The following is a 12,250-nucleotide window of genomic DNA, read 5'->3' as shown; positions in this document are numbered from 1 at the left end:
CTTTACAGTTAATGCATACCTAACAGTGTTTCCCCCCGGAAATTTAAGTCCGCCACCCCCGGAAATTTCAAGTGCACCCCCGGAGAAAAACTGATACCTAAATGAATAAATACGATCAATCCACATTAAAAACTAGAAAACTGACACCATGTTTCTGTATAAATTAGAGCATGCTAACTTTAGAGTTGTATAAACCTACTATCAATCATTTTGTTATGTTTTGTTCAAGACACTTTTATAGACGTGTATTACGAAAGATAAAATATTACGTGCTCTAGCAAGTACGCAACATATTCTGTGGCCTACATTCAACAAACACACAGATAAACTGTTGTAGGGCAGTAAAAACATTAAAGTCGACGTTGTTTTCGACTGTGGTTGCTGTATACACAAAATAACTTTTCTGACATTCGGCACATTGAGTTTAAAGAGGTAATCAGGTCAGGGGGACATAACTGATACTCACACTGGATGTCAATAGCACTGAAAGTAAGTTACATTCATAGTTAGAAGAGCTAGTAAAATGTGTTATTTAATTTTTTAAATATTTATGTTTGAACACGATTATTAAAATCCTTCTAAATGTGTAGGTAACGTGATTTTTTTTTTATTTCTTGCTAGCAGGTTTAGTACACGAGAACCGAATATGGTAGCTTATAAATAACTAGTTCGTTGGTGAGATAAGAAAAAACAGAAACTTAAAGGTAGAGTCGGTTTAGTTTTTTTAATTTTATACATATATATATATATATATATATATATATATATATATATATATATATATATATATATATATATATATATATATTAGAAATTCAAAGGAATGCTATAATAGTATCTATAAATGACTTCTATAATGACCGTGTACAAATGGCATTAAGAATGTTACATTGAGGCACATTTTACAGATAAATTGAACACTAACATATAGGCCTATACTGCTTTTTTTTTCTTTTTTTTTTTTTTTTTTTTTTTTTTTTTTTACAATAGATAAAAACATTTTTAATAAACATCCAGAAAAAATGTAGCAACATTACAACATGGTAATCAGCACATACACCCTAGCATGCACTTACTATCTTAGACAAGAGAAGCTCTTTGGTCAATGTAGTGATTATAAACCATATTAGAATTGGTGATCAAAGATATCAAATTCAGCAAAAAACACGAGAATAGTGTAGTAATAGTTTACAGCACTCCACAGTTGGTGATTTTAACTTCTTTTGATGGCTTGCCAGACTGTCCTCCAGCAGACTCCATCTTTTTCACCACATCCTGGTACCCAGACACAACATCACCAAACACAACATGTTTGCCATCCAGCCAGGTGGTCTTTGCTGTTGTGATAAAAAACTGAGATCCATTTGTATTAGGTCCTGCATTTGCCATTGACAGCAAACCCTCTTTTACATGCTTTTTGCTGAAGTTCTCATCAGCAAACTTTTCACCATAGATACTTTTCCCTCCGGTTCCATCACCCCTGGTAAAATCTCCACCTTGACACATAAAACCAGGGATGATTCTGTGGAATTTGGAATCTTTGTATCCAAAACCTTTTTCGCCAGTGCACAGTGCTTTGAAATTTGCAGCAGTCTTGGGTACTTCTTTATCATACAGCTGAAACACAATTCTGCCAGCTGGTTGATTACCGATAGAGATATCAAAAAAACATTGGGTCATTTCTGATGCTTGGTCAGCTAGGCCACGGAAGAAGCTTTTGGGACAATGTCGATCTACTACGGTTCGTCGTAAGAAGCCAGTTACAGCAGGACTATACTGCTTACTTTATGTTATCAACAACAACCCCTAAGAGATAATAAAATATTAGGACATCTTGACGAACTTTACGAAAGTTTTTCATTCAAATTTATAATGGGTATATAGATTCAGATTTATCATGGATATTCTCATGCGTTTAATTAATGACTGTTACCTATCATATGTTGTCCATCTATTACTTACCTTACAACTAAAACATTGGGTAGTCATCCTAGTATTCATCTTAATGCTAGAGATTGTCCATTTGGTTATTTTTGTTCTTTCTGCTGGATTGTTTCCCTTAGTTTGTCTTCTTTCTTCTTGATTATCTCCTTAAATACATTGTTACTTCCTACTAGAATTGTGTCCCTTGGGTCATTGTTTATGTTTATATTTATTTCCTCACGCATCAAGTCCAGCCATGTCCGTCAACATCCCGTGTCTGGTTGCTGTCATCATCCTCTACATCCTCATCCTCATCATCGGCATCATCGCTGCCAGGAAGACAAACAAAGCCAAGGACACGGAGGAAGTGATGATAGCCAATCGTAGCATGGGGCTCTGGTTGTCGTTCTTCACCATGACAGGTCAGAGGTTATGTATCTGCTTGTGGCGGGATTAGAAACCGTATACACACTTAAATACACACACAAACACCAATACAGGAATCAACTAATTTTATAATATTCCACATCATCAACTGATTAAGTCGTATATATTACAGTGCAAAATTTACTTCATTATTTAACTAATACTCAAAAATTAAGACATGGTCCAATTGTTATTATTTTGTAAAAATTATGTAATTAAAAAGTCATGTATATAGTACCAAAACTAATCGGGCCTTCAAGTTTGATTATTATTACATTTAAACATGTTTCCAAATAATCAGGATGAGAAAAACCTGCAATATGTATCGAATAAAGAATTGTGGATGAATGTATAGAAATGGATACGTTTCGTATCTATCATCCCAAAAAATGTCACATCAGGCGTCCTAAAAAAATTTCATGTCTGTTGGAATGAGTTTTGTGGCACAAGATAAAACATGGACATAATTGTTGCAAAAAAAAAACTGAGTGTTTTATAGCGTGGTGCACCGGACAGGCCGTTTAGCAAAGGATAACTAGGTCGTCTAGTATTTTAAAAAATCATTTAATTTTTTTGACAAAAGCCAATGTAACTACAGGACAATGTCTACTATTGTCACAATTAAAAGTGATTTTTAGCTGGTCATTATTATTATCATATTATTATTATTATAAAACACTTGTTTTTTTTTAATTTCGGTAGCCCTGTGTCCTCACTGGTATATTTGATGAATGCTCTTTATATTACAGCAACTAACGTATGTGGAGGCTACATCAATGGAACAGCCGAATACACAGCCTTTTATGGGCTATTACAGACTCAGGCCCCAGTGGGTTATTGTCTTGGCTTTGTTTTAAGTAGGTACAATTTTCGTTTGCTATTTTCTGTGTCTACATATTATTTACATAAAGTAAATTTTCTAAGAATTTGTATTAAAACAAACGAGAAACTTCTCAAGTGTTAAATTTTTAAATATGTTAAAATCAGTGTCTATGATTGGACAGATATTGATATTATTATTTCGACATTTAGAAAATTATCTTAAATATTATACTGCTTGATCCAGAGATTTTTTTATAGACATTTGAACATAACATATAGACTACTACACCACTTAATTTTTTACCTGAAAAAAACTACACAGGTGGGGTGATTCTAGCACCGAAAATGAGGCGACAGAAATACGTCACAATGTTTGACCCGTTCCAGTTGAAATACGGCAGGAAGATGGGGGCGCTGTTGATCATACCTCACATGTTTGGGGATCTGTTTTGGTCGGCGGCTGTCTTGGCGGCTTTAGGTAAAGTTTGGCACGACTAGTGTTTGACCATAATACCATAATATCGTCTTTGTCTTAGCGTTTAAAGTTGGTTGTATTAGTAAAGGTTGAATTATAAAATATCGATGATTTCTGTTAGTAACTAAAATTATTTGAATTAAGCGCAGAAATTATGTCGCAAGAAATTTAATTAATTCATTTAATTTAATGTTACCTTTCAGGTGGTACAATATCGATTATTGTGGATATCGATCCCACAATCTCAATCATCGTGTCCTCGTTGATCGCTATAGTCTACACGTTCCTTGGTGGTCTGTACGCTGTGGCCTACACTGACGTCATACAGATGGTGCTCATCGTCATAGGTCTGGTAAGTGACGTCATACAAATGGTGCTTATTGTTGTAGGTATGGTAAGTGACGTCATACAAATGCTGTTTATCGTCATTCATCTGGTAAGTGACGCTATATTGATGGTGCTTATCGTCATGATGTTATTCAAGTTTTGATTATCACCGTAGAACTGGTAAGTAACGTTGTTCAAAAGGTGTTTGTCACAACTTTTGAACCACAGCACAAAATAAAAGTCAGCTTAGTTAAAGTTTAACAAAGAGGTCTAAATTGTTTTAACTCTAATATACATTCAATACTGTAGGGGTGTTAACATAGGTCATCTAGCTATATATATATCCATATTTTTTAGGTGGTCGCCTGCCCCTTCGCCATGACGAGTGAGTTTGTTCACCTGGAGAATATAACGTCTACCTGGCTGGGGGAGGTGGGGGCGGGGACAGAGATGGCCTATATGGATACGTTTTTATTGCTGATCTTTGGTGGGACCACATGGCAGGTAAGTGTCAGTAGATGGATGGCAGGTAGTTGTCAGTAGATGGCAGGTAGGTGTCAGTAGATGGCAGGTAGGTGTCAGTACATGGCAGGTAGGTGGCAGAAAATGACTGGTATGTGTTAAAAAATTTACGCCCGACCTGTTTTCCCTATAACACTTTACCCCTACGTTAAAGCAAACTGTACACTCAACAGGCCTTCTACCAGAGAGTTCTAGCATGTAAAGACACCAAAGTTGCCACCTACTCGGCTCTCGGTGCCTCGGTGCTCAGTCTATTAATGGCAGTTCCACCTGCAATGATGGGATATGCAGGGGCTGCGGCAGGTAAGATCAATATTTCTAAACTCTTTACCTGTACAAAATGGATCAATCAGCTTTCGCGAACCGCTTCAATTTTAGACAGGTTCTAAGTAAAATAAAAACTGAATAATATATGAGTGGTGTGGACAGCAATGGATGAAATAAACCTACCAAAGAGAGAGAGAGAAAAAAAAAAGAGAGAGAGAGAGAGATGGGGAGAGAGAGAGAGAGAGAGATGGAGAGAGAGAGAGAGAGAGAGAGAAGGAGAGAGAGAGAGAGAGATGGAGAAAGAGAGAGAGAGATGGAGAGAGAGAGAGTGATGGAGAGAGAGAGAGATGGAGAGAGAGAGAGATGGAGAGAGAGAGAGAGAGTTTTAAACACCCCATGCGAATGGTTATCTCTCTTTCTGTCATTGATCTCTTCACTGAGTGATACATAGATATAATAGCATTTTTGGTTTTAAAGATAGAAAGAAAAATGGAAAGATCGAGATTAATTCAGATTGAGAGAGTGTGATCATAATATACAAGAAATGTGGCGCCCGAAATAGTAGATTCTACAGATAAGAACTTCGTAAATACTTCCCTTATCTTACTCTATACTTCGTATACGAGAAAGTAAAATAGCAAACTAAGAAAATTGTCTCAATAATACGATCGTTTTTGTTCAGATAAAAAAGCGCATTTCTCGATAAACTTACTATTGTTTTCTTTAAAGATTTACAAAAGTGACAGAGATTAATTATTCAAAATATAGGTCAATATGAACCGTCAACGTAATTTTATTGTTTGTAAAACGTTATTATGTTGTGTAATTTCCATTTTTAGAGGTCTAATTCTGTTATCAAAGTATTTATATGTACAACAGAAAACTATGGTCCAGTATTCAGTAATAATAGAGCCGACCGACTAACACGGAAACCCTGCGAGTTTTGTTTTACCCTCAGCACTAAATGTCTGTTCCCTGACCCTTCCAGACTGGAACCTAACTTCATACGACGGACCGATACCAATACCAGACGACAGGAAAAGTTACATCCTGCCCATGGCATTGAACTACTTGGTGCCACTTCCGGTTTCAATTATCGGAATGAGCGCCATCTGTGCGGCCGTGATGTCATCGGCCGACTCGTGTTTCCTGTCTGCGGCGACGGTGTTCACTAAAAACATTTACCAGGAAATTATCCGAACAAAGGTTAGCCGTGTGTATGTACCAGAAATACAAATTAACTTTCACTGGGATACTAAGCTCGCTATTTGATAACAGAATCATCTACAAAGGTGCAAATGTATATATATATATATATGTTAATTTGTATTTTTAATAAATTTGCATTTTCAATGATTTTATTAGTTTTTTATTTGAAGGCAATTAAGACACATTTTTCATTTCCTCCCCCCCCCCCTCCCTTAAAGGGTCATTCGTAAATGACGTCACGCTTTTTGACGATTTTTACCAACCCCCTCCCCTCCGTCACACATCGTCACAAAAAGCCAGACCCCCCCCCCCCTCCCCTAAAATGACGTCACACCTCAGCCTTCAACACCCCTCAAAATTGCATTTGAAGTTTTCTTAAAAAATGGATATTTTTCCAAAATCTTGTCAGAACTCTGTCAAAATAGAGTATTTTAATCATTTCTTATTGCAATTTATTAAAACAGTTTTCTAAAACTCGAAATAAAATCTAAAAAAATTAAATATTCTCGATTTTAAAAATGTCACAACATAATTAAATTGCAGAGTGAGAAAGATAAAGAGAAAAAAATTATGAGATTCAGAAACATACTGACCAAATTTAAATATATTATTATGTACATAAAGCCACAGTCTTTACTAACCTCTACCCCACATCAATAGATTCGGTCGATAGATTAGTACATGATTCCATTGGATGCTACTAGAATCTACTTTATTTTAGTTAATTATCCACTAAGGCGACAGATCGAGAACTACCATAACGTTAAAACAATCTATTATACAATTTCACATATACCTTACACATATGACAGATAAAGAATTACCATAACGTTAAAACAATCTACTATTACATTTCACATCTTACACAGGCGACAGATAAAGAACTGCTGTGGGTACTTCGTGTTTGTGTCGTCATCTTTGGAGTGTTGGGGACGTTGATTGCCATTTTCTCTACCACGATCTACGGGCTGTTTGTGCTATGCAGGTAGGCAACGATAAGAATGTGTGTCATAGTCTTCATACATTTACCTCTAATAAACTGTCGCTACATTGTGTTTTAAATTATTTCAGCTGTTTTTATTTCTATTTTTTTTAGAAATTTTCAATTACGTTAATATTGAAAAAAAAAACACATTGTACGTATAACATATTTTAATGTGTAACAATTTTTGTTTAAGGTGGCAGCTAAATTGATGATAAATTGTCGAAAAAAATCGTTGAAACTACAATTAAACCTGCGCACATAAATGTGTTTTACAGTAGTGATTGTAATAAAACAGTTATATAACATCATGTAAATGAGGACCTGTTTATCATGGACAAATTTTTAATAAATAATTTGACGGGAAAAAAGTTTCATTAGATATTTACAGTTTCCCCAATAAATACAGTCTGATTATTCTGAAATGAAGTAAAAGGCTAGCTAACATAATTATCCTAAACTGAAATGACCAGAAATGCATTATCGTATTCATTAAAACTTTAGAATTTATTTTCTTTAAATTCAGACAAAACTAATTACCAACATTATATTTTTTTAATTCAATTTTTTTTTCTTAGTTGAAATTTGTTTTCCCGTACCAATGCATTTTGTCGCCCATTAAAGAGCTCAAAGAAATAAAGTGTTAAATGAAATTATGGTTCATTTTATAAGCGTATGTTTAAGATTATAAAGAGTCCAATTTGTAATTAAAAACAAAGATTACTATACAAGACAGTTTGTTCAGTTGGTGGTAATGTGATGCTAGCTACCAACTACACGATGAACTGTTTGAACACTCACAAATACACCACTATCATTAAAGTGTCGCCATCAGATGGATCTTTTTACTGGATTCTTCCAATACTCTAAAATAAACCGGGAAAATTAAAATAGAACTAATTATTTGTTAAGGAAATAGACCGATTCCAAAGCTTAATTTTTTTTTATTTTTTTTTTTTTTGCCTCAGACACGTAATTTATAGCGTCAGTTGTGTGTTCGCTTTAGTATTACAGTTTTCATCATCGGCTTGTGAGGACTGATACAGATTTACAATAGTAATATTTCTTTCTTACTTGTAGCCTACTTTCATTCATTTAAGATGGTTTACTTATACATAGAGCTAATACAAAACGTCTAAATATAAATACAAATTGAAATTAAAAACCAACCTGAAACTGAAAATGCAAATGTGTTATTAAATGATGATTCAAGGGATTTTTTTTTTTCTCGGCGTGCGTGGTGGGCTGAGGGGACGAAGGGGGAGGAGGGGAATTTGGGTTTTTAAGTAGAGCTGAAAAAAAAAATTGGGATTACCGAGAATTAAAACTATACAAATTTTAAGCAATCGGAAAAGTTATGTTATTACAATGAGACACATCAAAGCAAACATTATTCCCTTTCAAACATCTATATCTATACAGTCATCAAACATTTTTTTGTTTGTTTTTTTTTATTCCAAAGCTTAATGAGAATTATAAAATTGGAGTTTAAAGATCCGAAAACCTTAAAGTATATATTGTCTAACATTGAAATACGTTTTTTGAAGTTTAAAAATATTGTTTATAAAAATATTGTTTTATAATAATGTAACAAATTTATAAAATATGACTTTTAAATTTATGAAAATCTTTTTGCTTTATTTATACATCACAAATTATTGATCTTATTATAACTGAAGAGTCACATTGACTGCCGTGATATTTTATTGTGTATGTCTGATAGTCTTTTTATTTAGACGAATTATTAGGTTTATCTCCCTTAATTGGGTGATATTGCCCCCTTTAATTCCTTTTAAGTCCCATGTGATTTTAAAGCATTTTGTGCGTGTATTTGAACGAGAATGTGATGCATTGATGTACCTAGTCCTAATCCCACAACTAGTGTTTGTATTTTAACCTAGATGTCTATATTTCAGTGACCTGATGTATAAGGTGCTATTCCCACAACTGGTGTGTGTATTTTAACCTAGATGTCTATATTTCAGTGACCTGATGTATGTGGTGCTATTCTCGCTATTCCCACAACTGGTGTGTGTATTTTAACCTAGATGTCTATATTTCAGTGACCTGATGTATGTGGTGCTATTCTCGCTATTCCCACAACTGGTGTGTGTATTTTAACCTAGATGTCTATATTACAGTGACCTAGTGTACGTAGTGTTATTCCCACAGCTGATGTGTGTATTTTAACCTAGCTGTCTATATTTCAGTGACCTAATGTACGTAGTGCTATTCCCACAACTGATGTGTGTATTTTAACCTAGCTGTCTATACTTCAGTGACCTGATGTAGGTGGTGCTATTCCCACAACTGGTGTGTGTATTTTAACCTAGATGTCTATATTTCAGTGACCTGATGTATAAGGTGCTATTCCCACAACTGGTGTGTGTATTTTAAACCTAGATGTCTATATTTCAGTGACCTGATGTACGTGGTGCTATTCCCACAACTGGTGTGTGTATTTTAACCAAGATGTCTATATTTCAGTGACCTGATGTACCTAGTCCTATTCCCACAACTGGTGTGTGTATTTTAACCTAGATGTCTATATTTCAGTGAACTTATGTACGTGGTGCTATTCCCACAACTGGTGTGTGTATTTTAACCTAGATGTCTATATTTCAGTGACCTGATGTACCTAGTCCTATTCCCACAACAGGTGTGTGTATTTTAACCTAGATGTCTATATTTCAGTGACCTGATGTATGTGGTGCTATTCTCGCTATTCCCACAACTGGTGTGTGTATTTTAACCTAGATGTCTATTTTTCAGTTACCTGATGTACGTGGTCCTATTCCCACAACTGGTGTGTGTATTTTAACCTAGGTGTCTATATTTCAGTGACCTGATGTACGTGGTGCTATTCCCACAACTAATGTGTGTCCTGTGGGTGCCGTGGGCCAACACCTATGGCAGCTTTGCCGGGTTTCTCGTCTCATTCCTACTGCGGATCTTGTCTGGTGACGCTGTGCTACAAATTCCAGCGGCGATTAAGTTCCCTTTGTATGACTACAGCACTGAATCGCAGTTATTTCCCTTTAGGTAACATCTAGTTTACATATAAAAATGTTTAGCTGTAGAATTGTATAGACCACACCATGGAACTAAGACTATATCATGTGTGTTTTAGAACCTTCTCCATGCTGTTTGGAACATTCTGCCTGCTGGCCGTGTCCGGTCTGACCCACCTGATGTTCACCAGAGGTCTACTGGACCTGAAGTATGACGTCTTCAACTGCCACAAGAAACGATCACACAAAAGACACGATATGATTGACATGGAGAAGCCTGAATTGTTTAAACAAGAGCTGCTGGGTTCTGTTCCCACTTGAGGCCCCGTAAGGGTTTATAATTAACTGCTCAGTTCTTCTCCAACTTGAGGCTCTGTTAGGGTTGAACATTAGCTGCTCAGTTCTTCTCCAACTTGAGGCTCTGTTAGGGTTGAACATTAGCTACTCAGTTATGTCACAACTTGAGGCTCTGTTAGGGTTGAACATTAGCTGCTCATTTCTATTCTAACTTGAGTCTCTGTTAGGGTTTATTTTGTTCAAGGTTGAGGCTCTATTTAGGTTAAACATTTCGAATATGAGGATATTTTAGTATGAAATTGGAATTTATTGGTTAAGTTTAAATTTGAGATTCTGTGAGATAGAAACGATTGCTGTTTAGTTGTTTTTTTTTAAAGTTGAGGTTCTGATAAGGTTAAACAAGAGCGGCGTTATTTTGTTCTGTCTTGGGTTTTTGTTAATGATCTTTAGTAAATCCGTGTGCATTATATCATGTTTATAATTAACAATAATTATTTATTTTACTGTAATTTTAAACATAAAACATAAAATCGTTTTTGTAGTATTTTGTATTGTTACGAAATAACTGTGTTCTAAACTAATTGTTGTTTTTGTTTTTCAAAATATGTTGAAAAATACGAATACATGTGCACTGGTGAAATAATATTTATTTGAATTATGTGAATAATTTGAATACAGTTTCATTTAAACGATTGTTTAGCCAGCTTTCTTGGTGTTTAATATTATTTTAACTTTCATTTTTTGCTTTTGTTTTAAAGCATAATTCATCTGTAATTTATTTTAGTAGTAATTACAGACCTATATTGACAAAGACAGTTTTTTTTTTATGAAAATGTTTTAATGATGTGTTATAAGTTTACTTTTTACAGCAATCCCTACGTCATCAAATTAAAATGAAACAGATTTTCCTGTGTACACTATTGTTATTTTAGAATTTTAGACAATGTGGACGTGTGTTTACCTTCGTATAGTAAATTAAAAGACTTGTGTTCGGTATTAGCAAACATTGACATAAAACAAAAAGTCATACGAAACATTGACACCAGACATAATGTCTTACAAAACATTGACACCAGAAAGAAAGTTTAACAAAACATTGACACTAGAAAATAAGTCTTTAAAACATTGACACAGACAAAAGTATAACGAAACAATGACGAATGTTGACCTTAGTAGCTATGGTTACTAACGAAGCGTATCCCGTAAATAAGCCAGGCGCCTACGCCAACAAAATGAGCTTAAACATTTTTTTTCACGCCATTTAAAAGGTCCTAGGTGCTTTGACCACACAGGTGCTTTGACCATAGGGGATTTGACCACAGTGGTCAAAGCACCTATGGTCAAAGCCCTTGTGTGGTCAAACCACCTATGGTCAAAGCACCTGTGGTCAAAGCACCTGTGGTCAAAGGTCCGCGCACCCTTTCAAAACACAATCATAAATTGAGTCGACTAGGTTTTCATCGTATTATTTCAGTGTCTACTTCCGTATCTGTTTAAGTAGCTCGAACTTGTATGTTGGTTTTAAGAACGTCAATTATGTATACGAAATAGATATATAGTAATTAAACGCTGCTGGGTGTATATACATGTTGGTGTTGTAATTAGAAACAATGAGCATACATTATTGATAGTCCACTTGACTAGTCATGATATAATAATTGGCCGATGCTAGCCGGAATAAGATACGCATACAATACGCATGCGCAATGGAGAAAAACTATGACTTGCCTTCGCGGCAATGTTTTCGATGGTACTTAGCATGCGTGTGTTTACAACCGCAGAACCCTAACACCAACCCTAATCCTAACCCTATCCCTAATCCTAACCCTAGCCCTAATCCTATCCCTATCCCTAATCCTATCCCTAACCCTAATCCCACCCCTAACCCTCATTCTAGCCCTAACCCTTGCCATAGGTCATTGCGCTTGCGCAGAGCTATCTTTTGTCGACTAAGTGGAGACGTTGGGGAGAAAAATCTTCTTCCGAGTA

The 12,250-nt window shown here is 35.3% G+C and overlaps 2 protein-coding genes across 4 annotated transcripts; one reads left to right on the top strand and one right to left on the bottom strand.

The window, feature by feature from the left end:
- The first annotated feature begins 328 nt into the window (after nucleotides 1–328).
- LOC131944774 (high-affinity choline transporter 1) lies at nucleotides 329–11,076 on the top strand. 3 transcript variants are annotated; one of them, XM_059305587.1, is made up of 12 exons: nucleotides 329–489; nucleotides 625–704; nucleotides 2,173–2,345; nucleotides 3,099–3,206; nucleotides 3,494–3,649; nucleotides 3,850–3,998; nucleotides 4,331–4,477; nucleotides 4,669–4,798; nucleotides 5,751–5,968; nucleotides 6,841–6,956; nucleotides 9,795–9,995; nucleotides 10,084–11,076. In XM_059305587.1, exons 3-12 carry the CDS (start codon nucleotides 2,180–2,182, stop codon nucleotides 10,283–10,285), a joined length of 1,593 nt encoding a protein of 530 aa, XP_059161570.1. In that variant the 5' UTR covers nucleotides 329–489; nucleotides 625–704; nucleotides 2,173–2,179; the 3' UTR covers nucleotides 10,286–11,076. The 3 variants fall into 3 exon arrangements, with proteins under 3 accessions (XP_059161570.1, XP_059161569.1, XP_059161571.1); XM_059305586.1 differs by having other exon boundaries at nucleotides 622–704; XM_059305588.1 differs by lacking the exon at nucleotides 625–704.
- On the bottom strand, nucleotides 981–1,765 carry LOC131944776 (peptidyl-prolyl cis-trans isomerase-like). The gene has a single exon (XM_059305589.1). It carries the CDS (start codon nucleotides 1,678–1,680, stop codon nucleotides 1,189–1,191), a length of 492 nt encoding a protein of 163 aa, XP_059161572.1. The 5' UTR covers nucleotides 1,681–1,765; the 3' UTR covers nucleotides 981–1,188.
- Nucleotides 11,077–12,250: the final 1,174 nt, after the last annotated feature.

The sequence above is a fragment of the Physella acuta genome, unplaced genomic scaffold, assembly GCF_028476545.2.
Source record: "Physella acuta isolate Inbredline_101_S28 unplaced genomic scaffold, ASM2847654v3 ptg000508l, whole genome shotgun sequence".
In the NCBI taxonomy this organism is placed as follows: Eukaryota; Metazoa; Mollusca; class Gastropoda; family Physidae; genus Physella; species Physella acuta.
This window is presented reverse-complemented; position numbering and strand designations above follow the sequence as displayed.